This window comes from Manis javanica, chromosome 9 (assembly GCF_040802235.1).
Source record: "Manis javanica isolate MJ-LG chromosome 9, MJ_LKY, whole genome shotgun sequence".
NCBI lineage: Eukaryota > Metazoa > Chordata > Mammalia > Pholidota > Manidae > Manis > Manis javanica.
In genome coordinates this window covers 89,469,463-89,489,523 of record NC_133164.1, presented here as the reverse complement: position 1 = coordinate 89,489,523, position 20,061 = coordinate 89,469,463, and the positions used below count along the sequence as shown (strand labels likewise).

Sequence of the window (20,061 nt, the reverse complement as noted above, 5' to 3'; positions counted from 1 at the left end):
CCTGTACAGGTCTTTTTTTGGTGACAGTTCCCTGCATACTGGTTGCTCCCTCCTCTGCACCAGGTGCTGTGTACTGTCAGCCACATCGTGCTAAGCTGGCCTGCCTCTTGCTCAGTGATGAAGAGTTCCCAAGGGCAAGTGCTGACCTGCATCATGCACCTAAGAAACCTGTGCCTAGAATGTAATCAGCCTCATTGACTGCTTGCTGAGTAAACATTTCAGTCTCTGTGACATCTTGAGGCATGTTCTAATTGGGGGATGTTTTCTAAACTTCTTGAAGGGCTCCTGCCTCTCTGAATGATACAAGTTTGCTCCACGATCCTTGTCTGGGTACGTTTGGTGGACCAGTGTTCCCATGGCTTGTGTTAGGAGGGTATGATGGTAAGTAAGAGAAGATTTTACTTTTCCTATTTGATAAACTAGTTGTGGGTTCTGTCATTAATAATAAAGTGGTGATTACAAAGATTTCATAAATTGAGCAGTCTTATTAATGCTCTCTTTTTTTTCTGCATTTGTTTATTTATTTAATCTTTTTTTTGTATCATTAATATACAATTACATGAGCAACATTGTGATTACTAGATTCCTCCCATTATGTCCCCTCCACCTATCCCATTACAGTCACTCTCCATCAGTGTAGTAAGATGCTATGGAGTCACTACTTCTCTGCGCTATACTGTCTTACCCGTGTTCCCCCCTCCACGTTATGTGTGCTAATTGTAATACCCCTTATTCCCCTTATCCCTCCCTTCCCACCCATCCTCCCCAGTCCCTTTTCCTTTGGTAACTGTTAGTCCATTCTTGGGTTCTGTGAGTCTCCTGCTGTTTTGATTAACTCCCTGTCTCTTAAATCCCAAATATAATACCTGCTTTGGCTTTGGCTTTGGGTTTTGTTGCAGATTTGAAAGAAGTAGATGTTGTTAGCCTTCTTAACATCTGCGTCGGTGTGTTTCCTACATGTAAATATATAACAATATTATACACAGCAGTAATAGTAGTTTAACTCCATTCGGGTTCCCAGAGCTGATTCCAGTGTGTGTAAGTATGTGGGAGGGCATTTTCCACACATAACACCAAGCAATTCTGGAACACCAGTAAGGTGTCAGAGAACTCAACTCAATTCTGATGCTATCTGCCTGGAGATGGCACCAGATTCCCCATGTTAAGGGCTCTGGCCTACAGGACCGCCCTCCACCCCCCACTCCAGATGTCTGCAAGCCCCAGGCAGTTACTTGTGCTTCTGACCTACCAGCTACAGATTGGAGGTGCCCACGACCTCCCCCTTGGGTTCAATTAATTTGCGAGAGCATCTCACAGAACTCAGGAAAAACGTTATGTTTAATAAAGGACGCTGTAAAGGATACAGGTTAACAGCCAGATGAAGACATGCACAGGGCAAGTTCCTAGATAAAGGAGCTTCTGTCCTTGTGTTGCTCAGGGCCTGGCTCCTTGGCACGTGGAGCTGTTTTGGTTCCCCAAGCACAGAAGCTCTCAAACTGAGAAGCAGGATCCAAAAGAGCAATAAGCTTTTCTCAGAGTTTTTTGTGAGGGCTTCATTGTACAGTTATGATTGCTTAAATTATTGGCCATTGGCTGATTCAAGTATCTAGCCCCCGCCCTTGGGTGGGGGTCCAAAAGTCTCATTAACGTGACAGAACACCCATTTCACCTTTAAGAATCTGCAGTGTCTAAGAACTGTAGATGAAGACCAAATATACCTGGGAAAGATATATTCAGTCATACAAATATATGTATTTCTTATGAACCATTATACTGCAAGATCACACTATGGGACGCTATCAAAAGCTAAGGACATTTCTCCAGAATGTCTTTTGTGCACAGCCACATAACTTGTTCAGTTTCAAGGAATTCATGGATTTCTTGAAGCTTACCAGTAGATACCCTAGGGTGTCCATGAAACCCTAGGGTGTCCGTGGACCTCAGATTAAGAACATCTGTAAGGGGAAGAGATAATATACAAGACATGGGGAGAACAAAGTTGGTGGGCACTTTTCTTCTAAACCTGTTGGTTAAGAATTGAGACACTTCCAAAGTGGGGAGAGTAGTGGGCTTGCTCTGGGCTCTTCTGTAGTGCCTCCGAACTGGCTGTACTAGATGCAGTGGGGTCATGATTCATGGGACAGCTTTGATGGCTTCAGCTCAACAGGTTTTCTCCCCAGTGAAGAGGCCAAATAGATGTTCCTGTCTTCGCCCAGTAGGGAGGGAAAAGTTGTGATCTATGTCTAAATTTTACTTTGCCTCATAAAATGCCATTTCTGACTGGTGGGGAAATTTGGTATCCCCAACTGGCTAGCCACAGCCATCAAAATTACATTTGATCTCTCTTACTTTTTCCACTAAAATAAATTCCATATGTATGAAAGACTGAAATGTAAGAAATGAAGTGAGTAAAGAGTGAGAAGAAACTTAGGAGGAATTTTTAAAATTATGTTAAAATGGAGAAAGCATTTCTAAGCAAGACACAAAACTAAAAAGCCACAAAAGAAAACTGGTGAATTTGACTACAGAGTTTTTAATTCTTGTGTGCAGAGCAAAGTTTAAAAAACAGAAAGAGGCAACAAAGTGGAGGAAAAAATGTACATAACATAGCATTTCCTTAATATTACAAAGGGCTCTTGTGAAAAAAGAAAAATGTCAACAATGCAAAAGAAAAGTGGGTGAAGCCATATGAAAGTTAGCAAAAGAAGAAATACAAATGGCTTTAATTATATGGGAAACCGCTCAACCTCCAGGAAGGCTGGGTTTTTTTTCTCTTTTGTTCACTAATATATCTGTAGTACCCCAAATTAATTCCTGGCACAAAGTAGGTCTCAGTTAACATTTTGCTGAAAAAAGGAATGAAAAATAGGATAGCCTTTTTGGAGGGAAGTTTGGGAGAATTTATCAAAATTAGAAATGCACATACTTCTTGATTCAGTGATTATACTTGTTCGAATTGATTCTACAAATACGTATTTTTCACACAAAATTTGTATCAAATTATTTGCATTTTGTTCATAATAAAAATTGTAAAAAAATGCATCAGTTGCAGATTGGTTAAATTACACTAGAAAATATGCAGCAAAAAAAGAATAAGGAAGCTCTATGTCCTAAAATGCAGCAGTCACCAAGATACAAATTAAAAATGTAATGTGCAAAACAGTATGTCACTGTTGATGTAAGAAGAAAAGGTGGAAAATATGTTTACATACACATGGAGTGTGTCTGGAAGGATTAGTCACAGCCACAGTAGGGGGAGGCTAAAGAACAGGGACTTGGGAAAGAGCAGTACTGTTCTGAATACCTTTCTGCTCTGCTTGAAATGTTTACCATGCATGAGCCATGTGGAATTAAAAAGAAAATGTCACTCTTCCTGAAGAACTGCTTACATCTGGTGGAGAATCCTTTCTCTTCATTAACTGAACTTCATAAACACTATTTCAGTACATACCTGTCTTGTCCTTAGAGAAGTCACTCACCTTAATTATATTGTGATTATCCCCTCGTACTTATCTAAGTTCCTGCACACTTGTAACCTTTTTGATGTCACATTTTTCCTTTCTAGATCAAAACTACAATAACGCCACAGCCCTTGTGATCACCTTCCCTGTCAATAATTACTATAATGACACAGAGAAGCTCCTGAGGGCCCAGGCCTGGGAAAGAGAGTGAGTTACTAATGGGGTCTAAACAACCTGTCCTGTGTGGGAAGATGGATGCTAAAAGAAAGCACTTAAATTTCATTTGGCTAAATTAATCAACGTCAGGTCTCAACTGTGTCATTTTTTTTCACTTGGTACTAGCAATGCTAAGAAAAAATCTGTAAATAAATTTGCATATAAACATTGTTTGAACAGGTACCCATTCACAAAACTACAAAAGTTCATGTACAGAAATGATCCTTGTATGAAACAAGCCAAATGTACCTTAGTAAGGAACAGGACAGTAGAAAATTATGCAGTCATTATACATAGGTAAATGGCTCAAGATATATTAAATAAAATTTGCAATCTATGTATAAGTGAATATATCCTATACCTGCTGTCCATGCCTAGAAAAAATATCAAGCAAAGGACCCAGGAAATGATGAATTGTGTTTGTAACCTTTAGAGAAGGGGATGAGAGGACTGAGCAGGGCAGGGGACTGACTCTTCATTTGATACCCTTCAGTACTTTTTAAAAAAACAACAACATATATTGGGATATAATTCATATACCATATATCTTACCCATTTAAAGTATACAGTTCAATAGTTTCTAATATATTCACAGATGTAGGCAACCATCACCACAGCCAATTCTAGAACATTTTCTTGACCCCAAAGATAAACTGTATATACTTTAGCTGTCACCCCCATCCTCTCATCCTTCCACCTCCCAGCCCTACACAATCACTAGGGTACTCCAACTCCATAAAGTCTTGTATGAATGGAGTCATGTATTCTCAACAATGTCTTCAAGATTCATCCAAGCTGTAGCATGTATCAGTACCTCATTCCTTGTAGTGGCTGAATAATGTTCCATTCTGTGGATCTACCACATTTTGTTTATCCCTTCATTGGTTGATAGACATTTGAATTGTTTCTACCTTTTGGCTATTGTGAATAATGTCACTATAGACATTCATGTACAAGTTTTTCTGTGAAATTATGAATTCATTTCTCTTGGGTATATATACCTAGGAGTAAAATTGCTGGGTCAGATGGTAACTCTCTGAGGAACTGCCACACTGTTCTCCAAAGTGGCTGCACCATTTCACATTCCCACCAACAGTGTATGAAGGTTCCAGTTTCTCCGTTTTCTTACCAATGTTCATTATTGATCTGATTTTTCTTTTTGAAGTATAGTTGCTATACAGTATTTTCTGGGTTTCAAGTATACAACATAGTGATTCAATAGTTACCGACATTATTAAATGCTCACCCCAACTAGTTACTGTCAACATAGAAAGATGTTACAGAACTATTGACTATATTCTCTATGCTGTACTTTAATCCCCATGACTAATTTATATGATTGAGATTTTGTGCCTCTTTATCCCCATTACCTATTTCACCTACCCCATGGTAACCACCAGTAACTTCTTAGTGTCTATGAGTCTACTGCTGTTTTGTTCATTTTGTTTTGTTTTGTTTTTAGTGAAAAACAAGTGAAATCATACAAGTAAAACCATATGGTATTTGTCTTTTTCTTCCTGGCTTATTTCACTCAGCATAATACCCTCAAGGTCCATCCATGTTGTCAAAAATGGCAGGATTTTTCTTTTTTATGGCTGAATAATATTCCATTGTATATATGTATGGCATCTATTCATCTATAAATGGACACTTTGCTTCCTTCTATATCTTGGCCATTGTAAATAATGGAACAGTGAACATAGGGGTCCATATATCTCTTTGAATCGGAGATTGTTTTCTTCTGGTAAATACCTAGAAGTGGAGTTACTGGGTCATATGGTTTTCTATTTTTATTTTTTTTGAGGACCCTCCATACTGCTTTCCACAGCGGCTGCACCAATTGATATTCCCACCAACAGTGTAGGAGGGTTCCTCTTTCTTCACATCCTCACCAACACTTGTTATTTCTTGTCTTTTGGATAGTGGTCATTCTAACTTGTATGAGGTGGTAAGTCATTGTAGTTTTGATTTGCATTTCCCTGATGATTATGTGATGTGGAGCATCTTTTCATGTGCCTGTTGGCCATCTGTATTCTTTGGAAAAATATCTATTCAGGTACTCTTCCCATTTTTTAATTGTGTTATTTTGGGGTTTTTTTTGGTGTTGAGTCATTTTGAGTTCTTTATATATTTTGGATGTTAAACCCCTTATCAGATAAGTCATTTACAAATATGTTCTCTGACACTGTAAGATGCTTTTTTGTTTTGTTGATGGTGTCCTTTGCTGTACAGAAGCTTTTTAGTTTGATGTAGTCCCACTTGTTTGTTTTTGTTTTTGTTTACCTTCCCTGGGGAGACATCCAGAAAAAAATTACTCATGCTGACATTCAAGAGATTTTTGTCTGTGTTTTCTTCCAAAAGTTTATGGTTTCATGTCTTATATTTAAGTCTTTAATCCATTTCAAGTTTATTTTTGTACATGGCCTTAAATAGTAATCCAATTTCATTCTCTTGCATGTAGCTGTCCAGTTTGTCCAACACCATTTATTGAAGAGGCTGTCTTTTCCTCGCTGTATATTCATGGCTCCTTTATCATATATTAATTGATCATATATGCATAGATTTATATCTGAGCTCTCAGTTCTGTTCCATTGATCTATGGGCCTGTTCTTATGCCTGTGCCATACTGTTTTGATTATTGTAGCCTTTGTAGTATAGCTTGAAGTCAGGGAGCCTAATACCCCAGCTTTGTTCCTCTTTCTCAAATTTGCTTTGGCTATTTGGGGCTTTTTGTGGTTCCATATGAATTTTAGGATTATTTGCTCATTAGTAGTTTATTGAAAAAATGCCACTGGTGTTTTGATAAGGATTACATTGAATCTGTAAATTGCTTTGTGCAGGGTGGCCATTTTGACAATATTAATTCTTCCCATCCATGAGCATGAGATAGATTCCTGTTTATTTGTGCCATCTTCAATTTCTCTCATCAGTGTCTCACAGTTTTCAGAGTACAGGTGTTTTCTGACTTTGTGATTACAGCTGTCCTCATGGGCATCTCATTGCAGTTTTGATTGGTATTTCCCTAATGATTTCAAGCATCTTCATGTGCTTATTGGCCATTTGTATAATTTCATGTGCTTATTGGCCATTTGTATAATTGTTCCTATCCTTTGCCCATTTTTACCTGGGTGATTTTTAATTTTATTAAATTACAAGAATTCTTATATAGTGTACAAATCCTTCATCAGCTATGTGATTTGCAAGAATTTGCTCCCATTCTTTGGGTTGTATTTTTCCTTTCTTGATGGTGTCTGCTGAAGCATAGAAGTTTTTAATTTTGAAATCCAATTTATCTCTTTTTCTTTTGTCGCTCATACTTTTAGTGTCATATCTAAGAAACCACGGCCTAATCCATGGACATGGAGATTAAAAGTACGTGTTCTCCTGAGAGTTTCATAGTTTTGGCTTTCACATTTAGATTCTTGATCTATTTGAGTTAATTTTTTTTATATAGTGTAAGCTTAGAGTCCAGTTTCATTCTTTTGCTGTCCAGTTGTCTCTGACCATTTGTTGAAAAATTATTCTCCCTGCCTTAGATAGTCTTACCATACCACCCTTGTTGAAAATTAGGTGGCCATAGATATGTGGATTATTTCTAGACTTAGACCTGCTCATCTGATTTATTTGCCTGCTCTTGTGCCAGTACCACACTGTCTTGATTACTGTTATTTTGTGGAAAGCTTGAAATTGGGAAGTGACAATCACCTTACTTAGTTTTTGAAAAAGAAGGTTTGGGCTATTGTGAGCCCCTTGCAATTTCATGTGAATTTCAGAGCCAGTTTATCTTCCAAAAAGAAGTTGGCTGAGATTTTGAAAGGGACTGCATTGAATCTGTAGATCAACTTTTAATATTTTGTTCCATGAGCATATATCTTTTATTATACTACATTTTGAAATATTTTTTATAAAAAAGAATGTGAACCAACTTCTAAACTTGTTTTAAATGGTAGAAAAGTCAGCACATCTGGAACTTTGTGATCTAGGGGTGTCTCACCTTCTAGTGTTCAGTGTGGACTATCCTAAAGTACGATAAAGGTTAAGCATGGCATTTGTGTCATAGAAGTTGGGAAGGTGTTTTTCACTTAGCTGTCACCAAATTTTAACTAAAAATATAAAATGTTCTTACTCTTCAGGTTTATTAATTTTGTGAAAAACTACAAGAATCCAAATCTGACTATTTCTTTCACTGCTGAACGAAGCATTGAAGATGAACTAAATCGTGAAAGTAACAGTGATATCTTGACTGTTGTAATCAGCTATGGCATCATGTTTCTGTATATTTCCATAGCCTTGGGGCACATCGAAAGCTGTAGCAGGCTTCTAGTAAGTCGTGTGTGTGTCTTTGTGTATGTGTCTGTGTGAGACCTGGCCAGGCACATCATGGTGGTGTATTTTTCCCTTTACTTATCATCATTCATTGTGTTCCAAACTGCCTAAATGCCTCTGTGTTTTAATTGGATGTGACAATTCTATTTTCTGCATCTCTTTTCTTCAGTTCCAATTTTCTGGTTTATCTTAAACTTAAAATTTATTTCACGTAATCCAGTTTTTTCTAATTTGTCCACTCCATCACCTAGAATGGAAGCTCACAAAATATGTTGCTAGGGAAGACCTAGAACATTTTCCTTATCTTCTCCCAAACATGGAATTGTACTTTTAATTCCGGATTGGCTCTACCTGTGTAAAGAGGTAAGATGAGGGTCTTTCAGTAGTGGGACAGGTAATAACTCTGACCATTTGGGTCTCTGTTGCATCTCAGGTGGATTCTAAAATCTCCCTCGGCATCGCGGGTATCCTCATTGTGCTGAGCTCAGTGGCATGTTCATTGGGCATCTTCAGCTACATCGGGATCCCCCTCACCCTCATTGTGATTGAAGTCATCCCATTCCTGGTGCTGGCTGTTGGGGTGGACAACATCTTCATTCTCGTCCAGACCTACCAGGTACACTTTCATAAACTCACAGAGTTTGGCACCTGACCAAGTACTGGTGCCACTAATGGCTCTTCAGGGCCATGAGGAGTATTTCTGAGTGTGGACAGCAGGGAAGCTTTGTTACCTTCCTCTGTGTAGCTTATTGGTGCCGTGACTTGTTCTGGACATTTTGAGAACCAAGAAGTTCACCCCTCTCTTCGGTTGATGGAATTGATAAAAAGTGAGAATTTGATTTTGAATGTGTGTGCAGAAAGGGCTAACATGCTTTTGGAAAATGTTTTGGGTATGACTGCCATTAAAGTGATTCTGCATATGGCAAAGAAGATTTGTCAGAGGTGCCTCTAAAAAGACAACAGGTCAGCATAGGACCCGCTCATGTAGAAAATGATCCCAATCAGTTGCTTCTCACATGGTCCCCTTGTTCTGTAGCCTTAACCTGCTTGGAGACTGTGGCATTTACAGGTGCCATTTAATGGTCCGGCTATCTGCAGCTGACATGTCTTGTATTTTCCTGATAATATGGTTCAGTCTTTTCTTGGGCTTCTCACCCTGTTACCTAGCTCAGGGGTTCAGTAATATCCTGAATGAACTAACATGAGATGTGAGTCCCCCACCAAATTTTATATGCAATAAGAAGTTTCCTTTTTCTTTCTTAACCATTGAATTAACACAGGGCAGCAAATTAACAAAAAGATGGCATTGTTACTTAGAAATTTTAACATCACCTGTTTTGTCTTTTGTTTTTTTAAGAGAGATGAACGTCTTCAAGAAGAAACACTGGATCAGCAGCTGGGCAGGGTACTAGGAGAAGTGGCGCCTAGTATATTCCTGTCATCCTTTTCAGAGACCATAGCATTTTTCTTAGGTGATTATTACTCTTGGAATTCTACCAGTCTGACAGTTTGCTCAGCCGGAGTGTAGGAAGACTAGAACTCGGGCAGAATGCTGCTTTGTGCTGCCTCCTCCTTTAAGCTTTCCTCCATAATTGGAGGGTATCAGAGTGGATCACAGGAAAGACGGTAGCAGAGTCTTGTTTTGCAAGCAGCTACTTTCTCACATTGTGTTAAGACAGTGTTGATGTTTAGGGACCAGAATAACACACACCTAGAACTCCTTTGCCACTTTCCCTGTTTGGCTCCCATGGCAAATGTTGATATTAGAAAACAGTATTCTTATATAGCCACAGAATCGGTCTCAACACAACACTCTGAGCAGAACCCGCAGGCATTAGTTCGCAAGGTATTTGCTCTTGCTGTCTTCGGCAGTGTTCCTCCTCTGTTCACACAACTTCTGAGAGAAGCGTCCTTATTAATGAGCAGGGGGTCTTGATTCTTACCTCAGTATAAGGAGCCAGAATAAGCTAGAACAAACCAGCACTTGTATGTTTCTTTCCTATGGAGAAATCACTGGCTTGCCTTCCTAGTGGGGCTCTGTTCCTATGTCTGGTGTGGGTAGGAAGAGAACACTGTACCCTCTGGAGAGGCAGCCAGATTAGAGTTGCCCAGCAAGTCCACACAATCTGGGGTCACACGGAAATGCCCCCAGAGGCCACCAAGTCATCTTACACAGGGCCACTGTAGGCCGATCGAAGGTGGTAGTCTTTTGGTACAGACACACCGTTAGCATATTCATTTCCACAAAGCTGTGCACTTTGAAACCTGTGGCCCTTATATGTCCTTTTGGTGGATACAGGTGTGGAAAAAGCTCTTTTTACCTCTCTTTACCTCTCATAAGAAAGCCAGTGTGAGTGTGATGATAACAGCAGCTGACGCCATACCTCCAAGTCAGGGGGACTTTGGGGGGACGAGCAGTGGGGATGGGGTGCCAGAGTGCATGGGTCTGAAAGAAGCAGGTGTGTATTGTCAGCTTTTTGTTGCTGTTGTTCAAGCAAAGCTGTGAATCTAGATTCTTTTGTAAGATCTCATTTTGAATATTGGCTACTTTCTTTAAAAAACGTTTTGTGATCCTTAAACGGGTTGATATAATATGGGCCAAACAGGATACACCTGGCCTGTGGGCTGCAAGTTTGCAGTTTCTGAATTGTAACCTAGTGCCTCTGACTTGGAGTGCCTCATTGATTGTAACTAACCCAGGAGACCAGTATTGTTGATATAATAGCAGATGGAAAATACTGTCCCTTTCTTAGAGTATAACATAAAAGATACTATTAAAAGATGGCCTTTATTAGTTGTTTTCGGAGTTTAATTTGCCTGGAGAGCCCTATTAAATTCAGTCGATTTGGGGTTGAATACCCATTGTCCTGACTAAGTAGGTTGGACCCAGGCCCAGGAACCTACATTTTCAATTCCCCAAGTTCTGCCCCATTTTGCAGAACACCAGGCTTACAGACTCCCCCAGTCCCGGCCTGATACCCAGACTGTTGCAGCACGTGTGGGGGTGGGTGGAGGGGAGGGTCTTCTCGTACGTTTGGCCTCCTCTGGCTCCTTGAAATTCAGATATACACATGGTGTGAGCCTCATGCAGAGTTGTCTGCTGCCAGTGGAAGTGATGGGCAGCTTTTCTCCCCTGCAGGGGCTCTGTCGATGATGCCGGCTGTACGCACTTTCTCTCTGTTTGCGGGCATGGCAGTCTTCATTGACTTCCTTCTTCAGATTTCCTGTTTTGTGAGCCTCTTGGGGTTAGACATTAAGCGTCAAGAGGTATGTTATCAGTATTAAAATCTATTTGATTGGAGTCTGGAATCTAGGTGAGGCAGCCATGGGGTATGACCTCTGCTCCTGTTTTGTTCCCTCAGAAGAATCGCCTGGACATCCTTTGCTGTATCAAAGGTTCTGAGGACGAAGCAAGTGTCCAGGCCTCAGAGAGCTGCTTGTTCCAGTTCTTCAAAAACTCCTTTTCTCCATTTCTGCTGAAGGACTGGATGCGACCAATTGTGGTAGGTGCTTATCTGTGGTTTTCCTCATTTCTCTCCCCAAAACAGATTTGTCACATGAATTCTAAGAAATCAGACAGCTTCAGAAGGAGATTCCGACAGCTGTTAAATATATACACAAGAATGCAAAAGCAAATATGTACAAATATATAAAATATTTTCTAGTTAGTTTAGCAGTCACTATGAGCAAGAGTAAAGTTTTTGTTTTGAAATAATTATAAATTCATAGAAAGTTGCAGAGGTATAGAGAGGAGCCCGGTCCCCTTCACTTAGTTTCCTCCTGTGGCCTTACATAATTACAGCTCAATATCAAAACCAGGAATTTGACGTTAGCACAACAGGTATGTGTAGTTCTATGTCATTTAATCACCTGTGCAGATTCATGTAATCACCATCATAATCAAGATTCAGAGTTGTTCCAGCACCACAACATTTCCCTGCATGCAACCCCTTCGTAGGAGTCACTTATCTATTCCTCCACACCACCAGCTAGTGCTAGTCCCCAGCAACCGAGCGAAAGGTTTTATGTAGTTTATACACTGGATGTAGCCAACAGTGATAATCTGTTACTATTATATTTCTATAAAAAAAACATAAATTACAGTTGACCCTTGAACAAAACAACGTGGGTTTGAACTGCCTGGGTCTACTTGTATGTGGTTTTTTCAATAAATTATTAGAAAATTTGGAGGAGACTTGTGACAATATGAAAAAAAATTTTCTGTAGCTTTTTTGTAGGACTACGGTCTGCAGTACATATAACATACAAAACATACGTGAGTTGACTGTTTATTGGTGAGCCTTTTGGTCAGCAGTAGGCTGTTAGCAGTTAAGTTTTTTGAAGAATCAAAAGGCACATGTGGATTTTCAACTGTGTCAAGGGGTCAGCGCCCCTAACTCCTGAGTTGTTCAAGGGCCAACTGTAGTTTCCTATAACAGCAAAAGGAATGTAATATCTAATGCTTATGGAACATTTAATATTGGGCATTATGCTAAATACTGGGTACTATGCTAAAATCTAGATTATCCCTAGATTTTCTCATTTAATCCACATATTTTATTTTTCCTGTTCTACTGATGAGGAAGTAGAAGGTGAGAGAGGTAAGTTGACTTCCCCAGGGTCACTCACTTTATAAGTGGTGGAGCCAGGATTTAAACCCTTAGTAGTCTGACCCTGCATATTACAATTACAGCCACTACCCCATACTGTTTTCTTAGTGTGTTATTTTAAAGTTGCTTTTCACTTTGGAGAAGTGCTGTATCTTGTGTGTTGAAGATTTATATCCTTAAGCTCATTGTAACAGTAAGCAATTGCTGTCCTGTAACTCACTTTTCATTCCAGATAGCAGTGTTTGTGGGCGTGCTGTCATTCAGTATCGCAGTCCTGAACAAAGTAGAAATCGGATTGGATCAATCTCTTTCAATGCCACATGTAAGATGCTTTCTGTTTTATTTTAGCTTGTTTAGCCAATGCTGAACAAATTTTTCAAAATATGTATGCAGATATTTTAAGCAAATGCCACCTAATAAGTGCACATGCTGACAGGTTCTCGCATGTTAAAAGAACTGCCACAGAGCTCTGCCAGCATGGGGCATCTTAGCTTTTTGAACTCTTAGAGAGCCTTCAGGGACACAGCCACAGAATGTGAGCAGCTGGTCTCTTTCTTACCTTGTGAGGTGCCCTCCTAGTGGTCAGACCAGCCAGAGGAGCATGCTGGATCCAGGGAGGGTGGAGAGGGGGCAGAGTTCTGTGGGAAATCACAAGTCTGGTCTGGGGGTGTATCATTCAGGAGCCTCCTGGTGCCGTCTGAATTCTGGTTGATCATCATCTCACTTAGACACTGTCAGAATGGTCATACTCTATCCTGTTCTTTGATCTATCTTCCAGGACTCCTATGTGATGCATTATTTCAAGTCCCTCAAGTACCTGCATGCAGGTCCGCCTGTATACTTTGTCCTGGAGGAAGGACACAACTACACTTCTCTGAAAGGGCAAAACATGGTGTGCGGGGGCATGGGCTGTGACAGCGACTCCCTGGTGCAGCAGATATTCAACGCAGCTCAGCTGGACAACTAGTCAGTACTGCCCAGTCATCCTATACTACAGCAGAAGCAGCCAGAAGGGGCTCTTGGCCAGAGTCAACTCAGGCCTGAAATTTCTCTCTGAAAATGTATTTTCTTGCAAAATTTGTTTTTCAAAATAATGCTAAATTTAGGCTTTACTGGAGCTAAACCTTTTTTAAAGGACTAATTTATCACATAATGCTTTGAAGGGTTTTCCATGAAGTGCTAATGAGATCTGTCTTTTGACTGGGGAGCAGTATAAAGTCTAGAAAAGGAAGTTAGGCTTCAAGAGACAGACCAAAACTAAAAGCTTCTTCCCTGTGGAGTGGGTCTGTAATTTTCTTTTCTCCTCTCTCTAGTACCCGAATCGGCTTTGTTCCCTCATCTTGGATTGATGATTATTTTGATTGGATCAAGCCCCAGTCTTCTTGCTGTAGAGTCCACAATACTACTGATCAGTTCTGCAATGCTTCAGGTATGTCCAGCTTCTTTTCCAAATCTTTCCCTTTTTGCTGAGACATTTCAGCAGTTCATACCTGTTAACGTGCTGACACTGGGCTCGCCCCCTTGGCCATCTTCCCTTTGCTCGGTTCACTCGGGAGAGGATTGCATTGTTCCTGTCTCCGGCAACCCTCCGTGGGACAGCAGGCTGGACAGGGCCCTGCACGGGGCTCTAGCTGTCAGGGTTTGGGGGTTTATCTTTTCCCAAAGACTTCAATGGCCTCTGCTGATTGGTATCTGGCCGTGGTTTCTCACAAGTGTGCTTTCCTTTGTTTATCACTGTTACCTTATGGTTTTGTAAGAGTGTTGAGGTTGTCTTAAATTTTCTTGATAAAAACAGATGCCCTGGGCATAAAATATGCAAAGAAGTAAAAAGCTAACCTTTTCAAACAATAAGGCTTCTCTATCACTTACCAACTTAACATTTCCCTGTATGGCCCCTGAAGATGACTGGTTAGCCAGAGACGGGTAAGATTCCTCAAGGGAGGAACAACCTAAGACAGGCACAGTCGCAGGGGGGCCATCAGGTGAGAAAATGGGGATCAACAGAGGTGAGGCTTAGAACCTCTCCCCCCCTCCCCCGTTCTGAGAGAAATCTTCTGCATATGTGGATGTTTTATTGCCTTTGTCTAGCTTGGACTAACACAGTCTACAGGCACACACCTGATCATCTACATTTGCTCTCTTACAACACTAAACTATGTTTTCTACCTTTATCTTGTATCTACCTACCACTTCAGCATTTTATTAAAAATAATAATAATAAAGAGAGAAATGTGGTATCCACATATAAATCAAGTATAAAAATCAAATGAATATTCATATTTGAACTGTTTATAGTTCATAATGCATGATCAAAACCAAAAGCCTCTGTGATGACTGCCCTTGTAATGTTCACCATGTAACTTATTCACTATGTAAGAATTTGTTCTCCATGTAAGAACTTGTTCATTATGCTTCAGAAGATTGGAGACTGACGAAAATTAGGCTTGGGGTGGATTAGTGATTGTGCATTGAGCATTGACCCCCCTATACAAAATTTTATTGTGGTTAACAACCATTTGATCAATAAATATGAGAGATGCCCTCATAAAAAAAAAAAGAAAGAAAGAAAAAAAAGTACACACTTCCAATTGTAAAATAAATAAGTAACCGGGATGTAATGTATAGCATAAGGAATATAGTCAAAATATTGTAACAACTTGGTATGGTGATATCTGGTACCTAGAATTATCATGTATATAAATGTTAAATCACTGTGTTGTACACCTGAAACTAATGTAATACTGTGTGTCAACTACCCTTCAATAAAAAATACTTATCTAAAAAAAAAAACAGATGCCCTGCGCTCTGATAATGGAGGTTGAAAGCAGTACACTGCTTCAGGGAAGAAAATTTACACAGCCTACCTAAGACAAAGATGGTATCTCAGATATATTAGACTATGAAAATCACATGTATTTGAAGCTTTTGGATAAGGAAAAAGATTCAGGAAAAGAACTTCCCTCATCTCCTTACCAGTATTTTTAAATGTTTTAAAATAAAATCTGAAGATTTCTCAGCTTGCCTTCTCCACTTTGTTTCTGCTAGTGGTTGACCCTGCCTGCGTCCGCTGCAGGCCTCTGACTCGGGAGGGCAAACAGAGGCCTCAGGGTGAAGACTTCATGAGATTCCTGCCCATGTTCCTTTCCGATAACCCGAACCCCAAGTGTGGCAAAGGGTAAGTGCCACTGAGCCAGTCAAATACGTGCCTTCTTCCCTTTAATTTGGAAAAACTAGGTTTTTCCAGCTGAGGTAGAAACAGTTGTGTGGGGAAGGTCCTCTTCCCCACCCACCCCCACCCCTGTCCTGCTCCTTCTGTGAAAGCATAGAAACCTAAAACACCTTAAAGAAAACTCATTTTCACCTGCTTTTACCCTGGCTTGAGCATTTGTTTCTCTTGCATCCCTGTGTCCTGCCCTCCTGGCTGTACGAATGGATACAGAGTCTCATGCAGGTGGCCAGTGGGCAGAGGACAGGGAGGAACACATGACATTTCAGAAGTGAAGTGATCTGCTCTGTGTGTCCATGGCATGTGGACAGCACGTCTGCTTTGGCAGTGTCATCCTAGATTAAGATTTAGATTCTTTTAGCCCCACTGCTTCTTGACAGGACCTTCCGTATGTGAAGTTATGGGCTGTCTTACTTCCTTATCCAGCCAGGCAGCCAGTTACCTTGGAAACAGGATCACTGGCCCAGACATAGTGAAAATGACTGGAAGTCTGAGGTGGGGAGAGTTGGAAGCTTTTGTAGGAGGAAGATGAGTGCCCACTGGTATGTTAGGTAAATTCTGGCCCTCTCTGTTTTCCATATGAATATATAATTTGACCAGAGTCCCATCAGTTAGTCATATATATCATGTCTATGTTTCTAGACCTACACTAGGTAGCATGGGGAGGCTGTCCCTAAAAATAAAATAGAAGTGTACCTTGCAGCTTGGTCTGCCTGCAGACTGAATGCTTGGCCTACATAAAATATGTCAAAGGAAATTCAGCTTGTATGAAGGCAATAGCCTCCACTTTCAGGAAGCCTCCTATGTGTCCAGCACCTCACACAGACCATTTCATGTACTCACCACACAACCCTGTGAGCAGGTAGTGCTACACTTGTTGCATAAGTGGACGCTGCAGCCCAAATTTAGTGACTTTGTCTGGGGTTCTGTGGCCAACACATGGCAGGGCTGAGGCCAACTTCATGGCTGTCTGACCCCAGGACCTTTGTCCTTTCCTGCCTTCTTTTACACAAACATTGCTAAGCAAATTCTGTATGAAAACACATTGGAGGGTGAGCAAAAGCAGATATAGAATCAACAGCAGCTGTGCACCAAAGAAACCAGAAGCAAAAAGCAGTAACAAAAAGCCAGTATGGGAGACAATAAGCTAAAAGCTTCATCATCCGCTTTCCAGGAGCCTTCCTTTCCCTGAACTTTACAGCCAGGTCTGATGCTGAGCCTAAAGTCAGATGATGTCATTTAGCCTTGAGTTCTCAGACTGTGCAGGTACGCTACTAGGCGTGGCCTTTCTAACCCCACTAAGTCCTCTTTCAGGGGACATGCTGCTTACGCGTCAGCAGTAAACATCCTTGACAATGACACAGATGTTGGAGCCACTTACTTCATGACCTACCACACTGTGCTGCAGACCTCTGCTGACTTTATTGATGCCATGAAAAAAGCCCGCTTGATCGCCAATAACATCACCAAAACCATGGGCCTCACAGGCAGCGCTTACCGTGTGTTCCCATACAGGTTAGCATGGATCTTACAAAAGAGGGTGGCCCAAGTCAGGGCCCACAGCTGGGGGCCCTCTGGCTGGGATACTTGGCTTTCATTCCGAGCCCTCCATCGTGAGCACAGGCACCTGGGTGAGGAGGACCAGGATCGAGCTCCTGCAGGGTCTGTGTGCTGGAGACAGAACTCATGCTCTGGGTGGAGCTCAGTCTGAGCGCCACACCACCACCCAGCACTGAGGGGCCAGCGGGGGCGGCGCTGAGCGGGCGTCCCTGACCGGGACGTGGGTATCTGGCTCTGGTTCCTCAGGATGGTGCTTTCATGGAGGTTTTTCATTTTCGTTTATTGGGGTTTTCACCTTAGGAAGAATGTCTTTTGCAAAGCACTGAATTTGGAAAATACAGAAAAGCAGAAGAAACAAGTGTTTTTCACCCCCACCCCACGATCTCAGTTAAAGGAGTCCTGACCAACAGATACCATCTTTCAGAGTAGTTTCATGGTTTTATGATAGCAGCAGGATGAAAAGCGGAGCTTCCAGAAGCAAGGAGCTGTAACGGAGCCTTTTCCCCTCCTCTGCAGTGTATTCTACGTCTTCTACGAACAGTACCTGACCATCATTGATGATACGGTCTTTAACCTTGGAGTGTCCCTGGGAGCGATCTTCCTGGTGACCATGGTTCTCCTGGGCTGTGACCTGTGGTCTGCGGTGATCATGTGTGTCACCATTGCCATGATCTTGGTGAACATGTTTGGCATCATGTGGCTGTGGGGCATCAGTCTGAATGCAGTTTCACTGGTCAACTTGGTTATGGTGAGTCCCTGTGTGCTCTTTGTCCCCAACTCCTGCATCACTTACATGAGTTGTTTCTTGGGGCAAAAGACCAAGTCCAGCACTTGCTCTTGGCGCATATGTACAGGTAGGATGAGGCTGTGTACGGTTGGGACATGGATGGTGCATATAACAGTGATAATGACTCCATGGTCTCCCTTTGGCTGATCTGCCTTTATTGTTCTGAAGGGTTTGCAGAAACATGTAGCCTAACAACAGCAAGATGATTTTTTAGAAAAAGTTGCCCCTTTCTGGTGGCTTTCTCTGACTGGTACTTACTGGTTCCCATGCAGTTGCCAGGTGCTTTTTAAGTCTTGCAGATGTGAGCATTTGAGAAGTATTCACAGAAAATACAAAGTGTGTCTGTACTTCAGATCTGAACACTACTTTCTGGGTAGGACTCTGAGACCCAAATAAAGAAATGACAATGGTGTGTTGGCTTAGTGAGGGGAACTCTAAGGGGTTTCAGCAACATCCCCTAACAAAGGCATTCTGTAGAAAACTGGAGCATTGGGTGCTGTGTAGAGGAGGGTTCCACAAGTCTCCCAGTACAATTTAAGTTGGTGCGATGGAGGCTTTGTATTTCAAGTTAAAGGAGATGCTCAGGGCTCCTCTACCACTCTGGATCTCCTTGTAACTATCAATCCTGAAAGTTTTGCTGTTTAAGATTTCAACTGGGAAAGCACAGTCATAAAGGAAGTGCTTTGTTTCAGAGCTGTGGCATTTCAGTGGAGTTCTGCAGCCATATAACGAGAGCGTTCACAGTGAGTGTGAAGGGAAGCCGCGTGGAGCGTGCGGAAGAGGCTCTGTCTCACATGGGCAGTTCTGTAAGTAACCTGAGCAGGGTGATCCAGGCAAATTTCAACATTAAGTGCCCATCTTAGCTGTTTCTCAGAAGGGACTTAAAATTCAGGAGGGAAAACAATTTGGGTCCTTTCTTTAGCAGCAGCTTCTAAGGATGACAGGTTTTCAGGCAGTTCATTGAATACCTATATCCTGCCATTCTTTAGAACTATTCCTGTTGGGGAACCCTTCTAGGCAGTGGTACAGTGGAAGCAGGAAAAGCAGAGAAGTCTGATTTGAGAACCAAATCCTTTTCCATTTCAAATCCAGGCCAGCCAGAAGCACTGAAAGGCAGGTGCTGTCACGCCGAGCACCTAGCATGCAGTCTCTGGTCCAGGTCTGGAGAATCATCGTGGTACAACTCCATATTCTGGTGTTAGCTTATCAACCAACTACTTTCCACCATAGAAAACATTGTTAGAGTAACAACTAAAACTTCAAGTATTTAAAATTGCTATGAACCATCGTATTTATCTGAAATATGTTCTTAACTTTAGAGGTAGAATATACAGCTTTTACCCTTTTTTTTTAGACTTATAAGCAGCAAATGAGACAATTTTAGGTAGAACATAGTGCTGCTTACCAGTAACTGGAAGCTGGGGCCCACTACTTTGCACCGTGACTGTTGAGAAAGCCCTGAGGATGTGGTTGATGAAACAGGTTGATCAAAGTGGTTCCTAACCCCATCTCTCTTCTTTTAGGTATTCAGTGGCATCACACTAACAAAATTTGGAGGGATTGTGGTGTTGGCCTTTGCCAAATCTCAAATTTTCCAGATATTTTACTTCAGGATGTATTTAGCTATGGTCCTACTGGGAGCCACTCATGGATTAATATTCCTACCTGTTTTACTTAGTTATATAGGTAAGAGTTCTTATTTTTGAATGAGTGGGATGGAGGAAGCATGTTACTAAAGGAAAATTATGATATTTTGAAGCATTCTTCTGAAGTATTTGAACTTGTACTAATGGTCATTTGATAAATAGTACTAAGCAAAAATATTTGAGAGAGAAAAAATCCTCTCTAGGGGCTTCATGATATCTACTTCATTAG

The 20,061-nt window shown here is 41.2% G+C and overlaps 1 protein-coding gene across 2 annotated transcripts in view; it reads left to right on the top strand.

Moving 5' to 3' along the window:
- Nucleotides 1-20,061, top strand: part of NPC1 (NPC intracellular cholesterol transporter 1) — a 37,892-nt gene that overhangs the window by 14,384 nt on the left and 3,447 nt on the right. For both annotated transcript variants that reach the window (XM_073212883.1, XM_037017674.2), the window contains exons 10-24: nt 281-381; nt 3,566-3,668; nt 7,811-8,000; nt 8,437-8,619; nt 9,361-9,475; nt 11,143-11,270; nt 11,366-11,506; nt 12,846-12,935; nt 13,392-13,579; nt 13,927-14,042; nt 15,659-15,788; nt 17,154-17,354; nt 17,916-18,147; nt 18,879-18,992; nt 19,710-19,872. In XM_073212883.1, the coding sequence (XP_073068984.1) occupies nt 281-381; nt 3,566-3,668; nt 7,811-8,000; nt 8,437-8,619; nt 9,361-9,475; nt 11,143-11,270; nt 11,366-11,506; nt 12,846-12,935; nt 13,392-13,579; nt 13,927-14,042; nt 15,659-15,788; nt 17,154-17,354; nt 17,916-18,147; nt 18,879-18,992; nt 19,710-19,872 (2,195 nt within the window). The remainder of the gene's footprint in view (nt 1-280; nt 382-3,565; nt 3,669-7,810; nt 8,001-8,436; nt 8,620-9,360; nt 9,476-11,142; nt 11,271-11,365; nt 11,507-12,845; nt 12,936-13,391; nt 13,580-13,926; nt 14,043-15,658; nt 15,789-17,153; nt 17,355-17,915; nt 18,148-18,878; nt 18,993-19,709; nt 19,873-20,061) is intronic.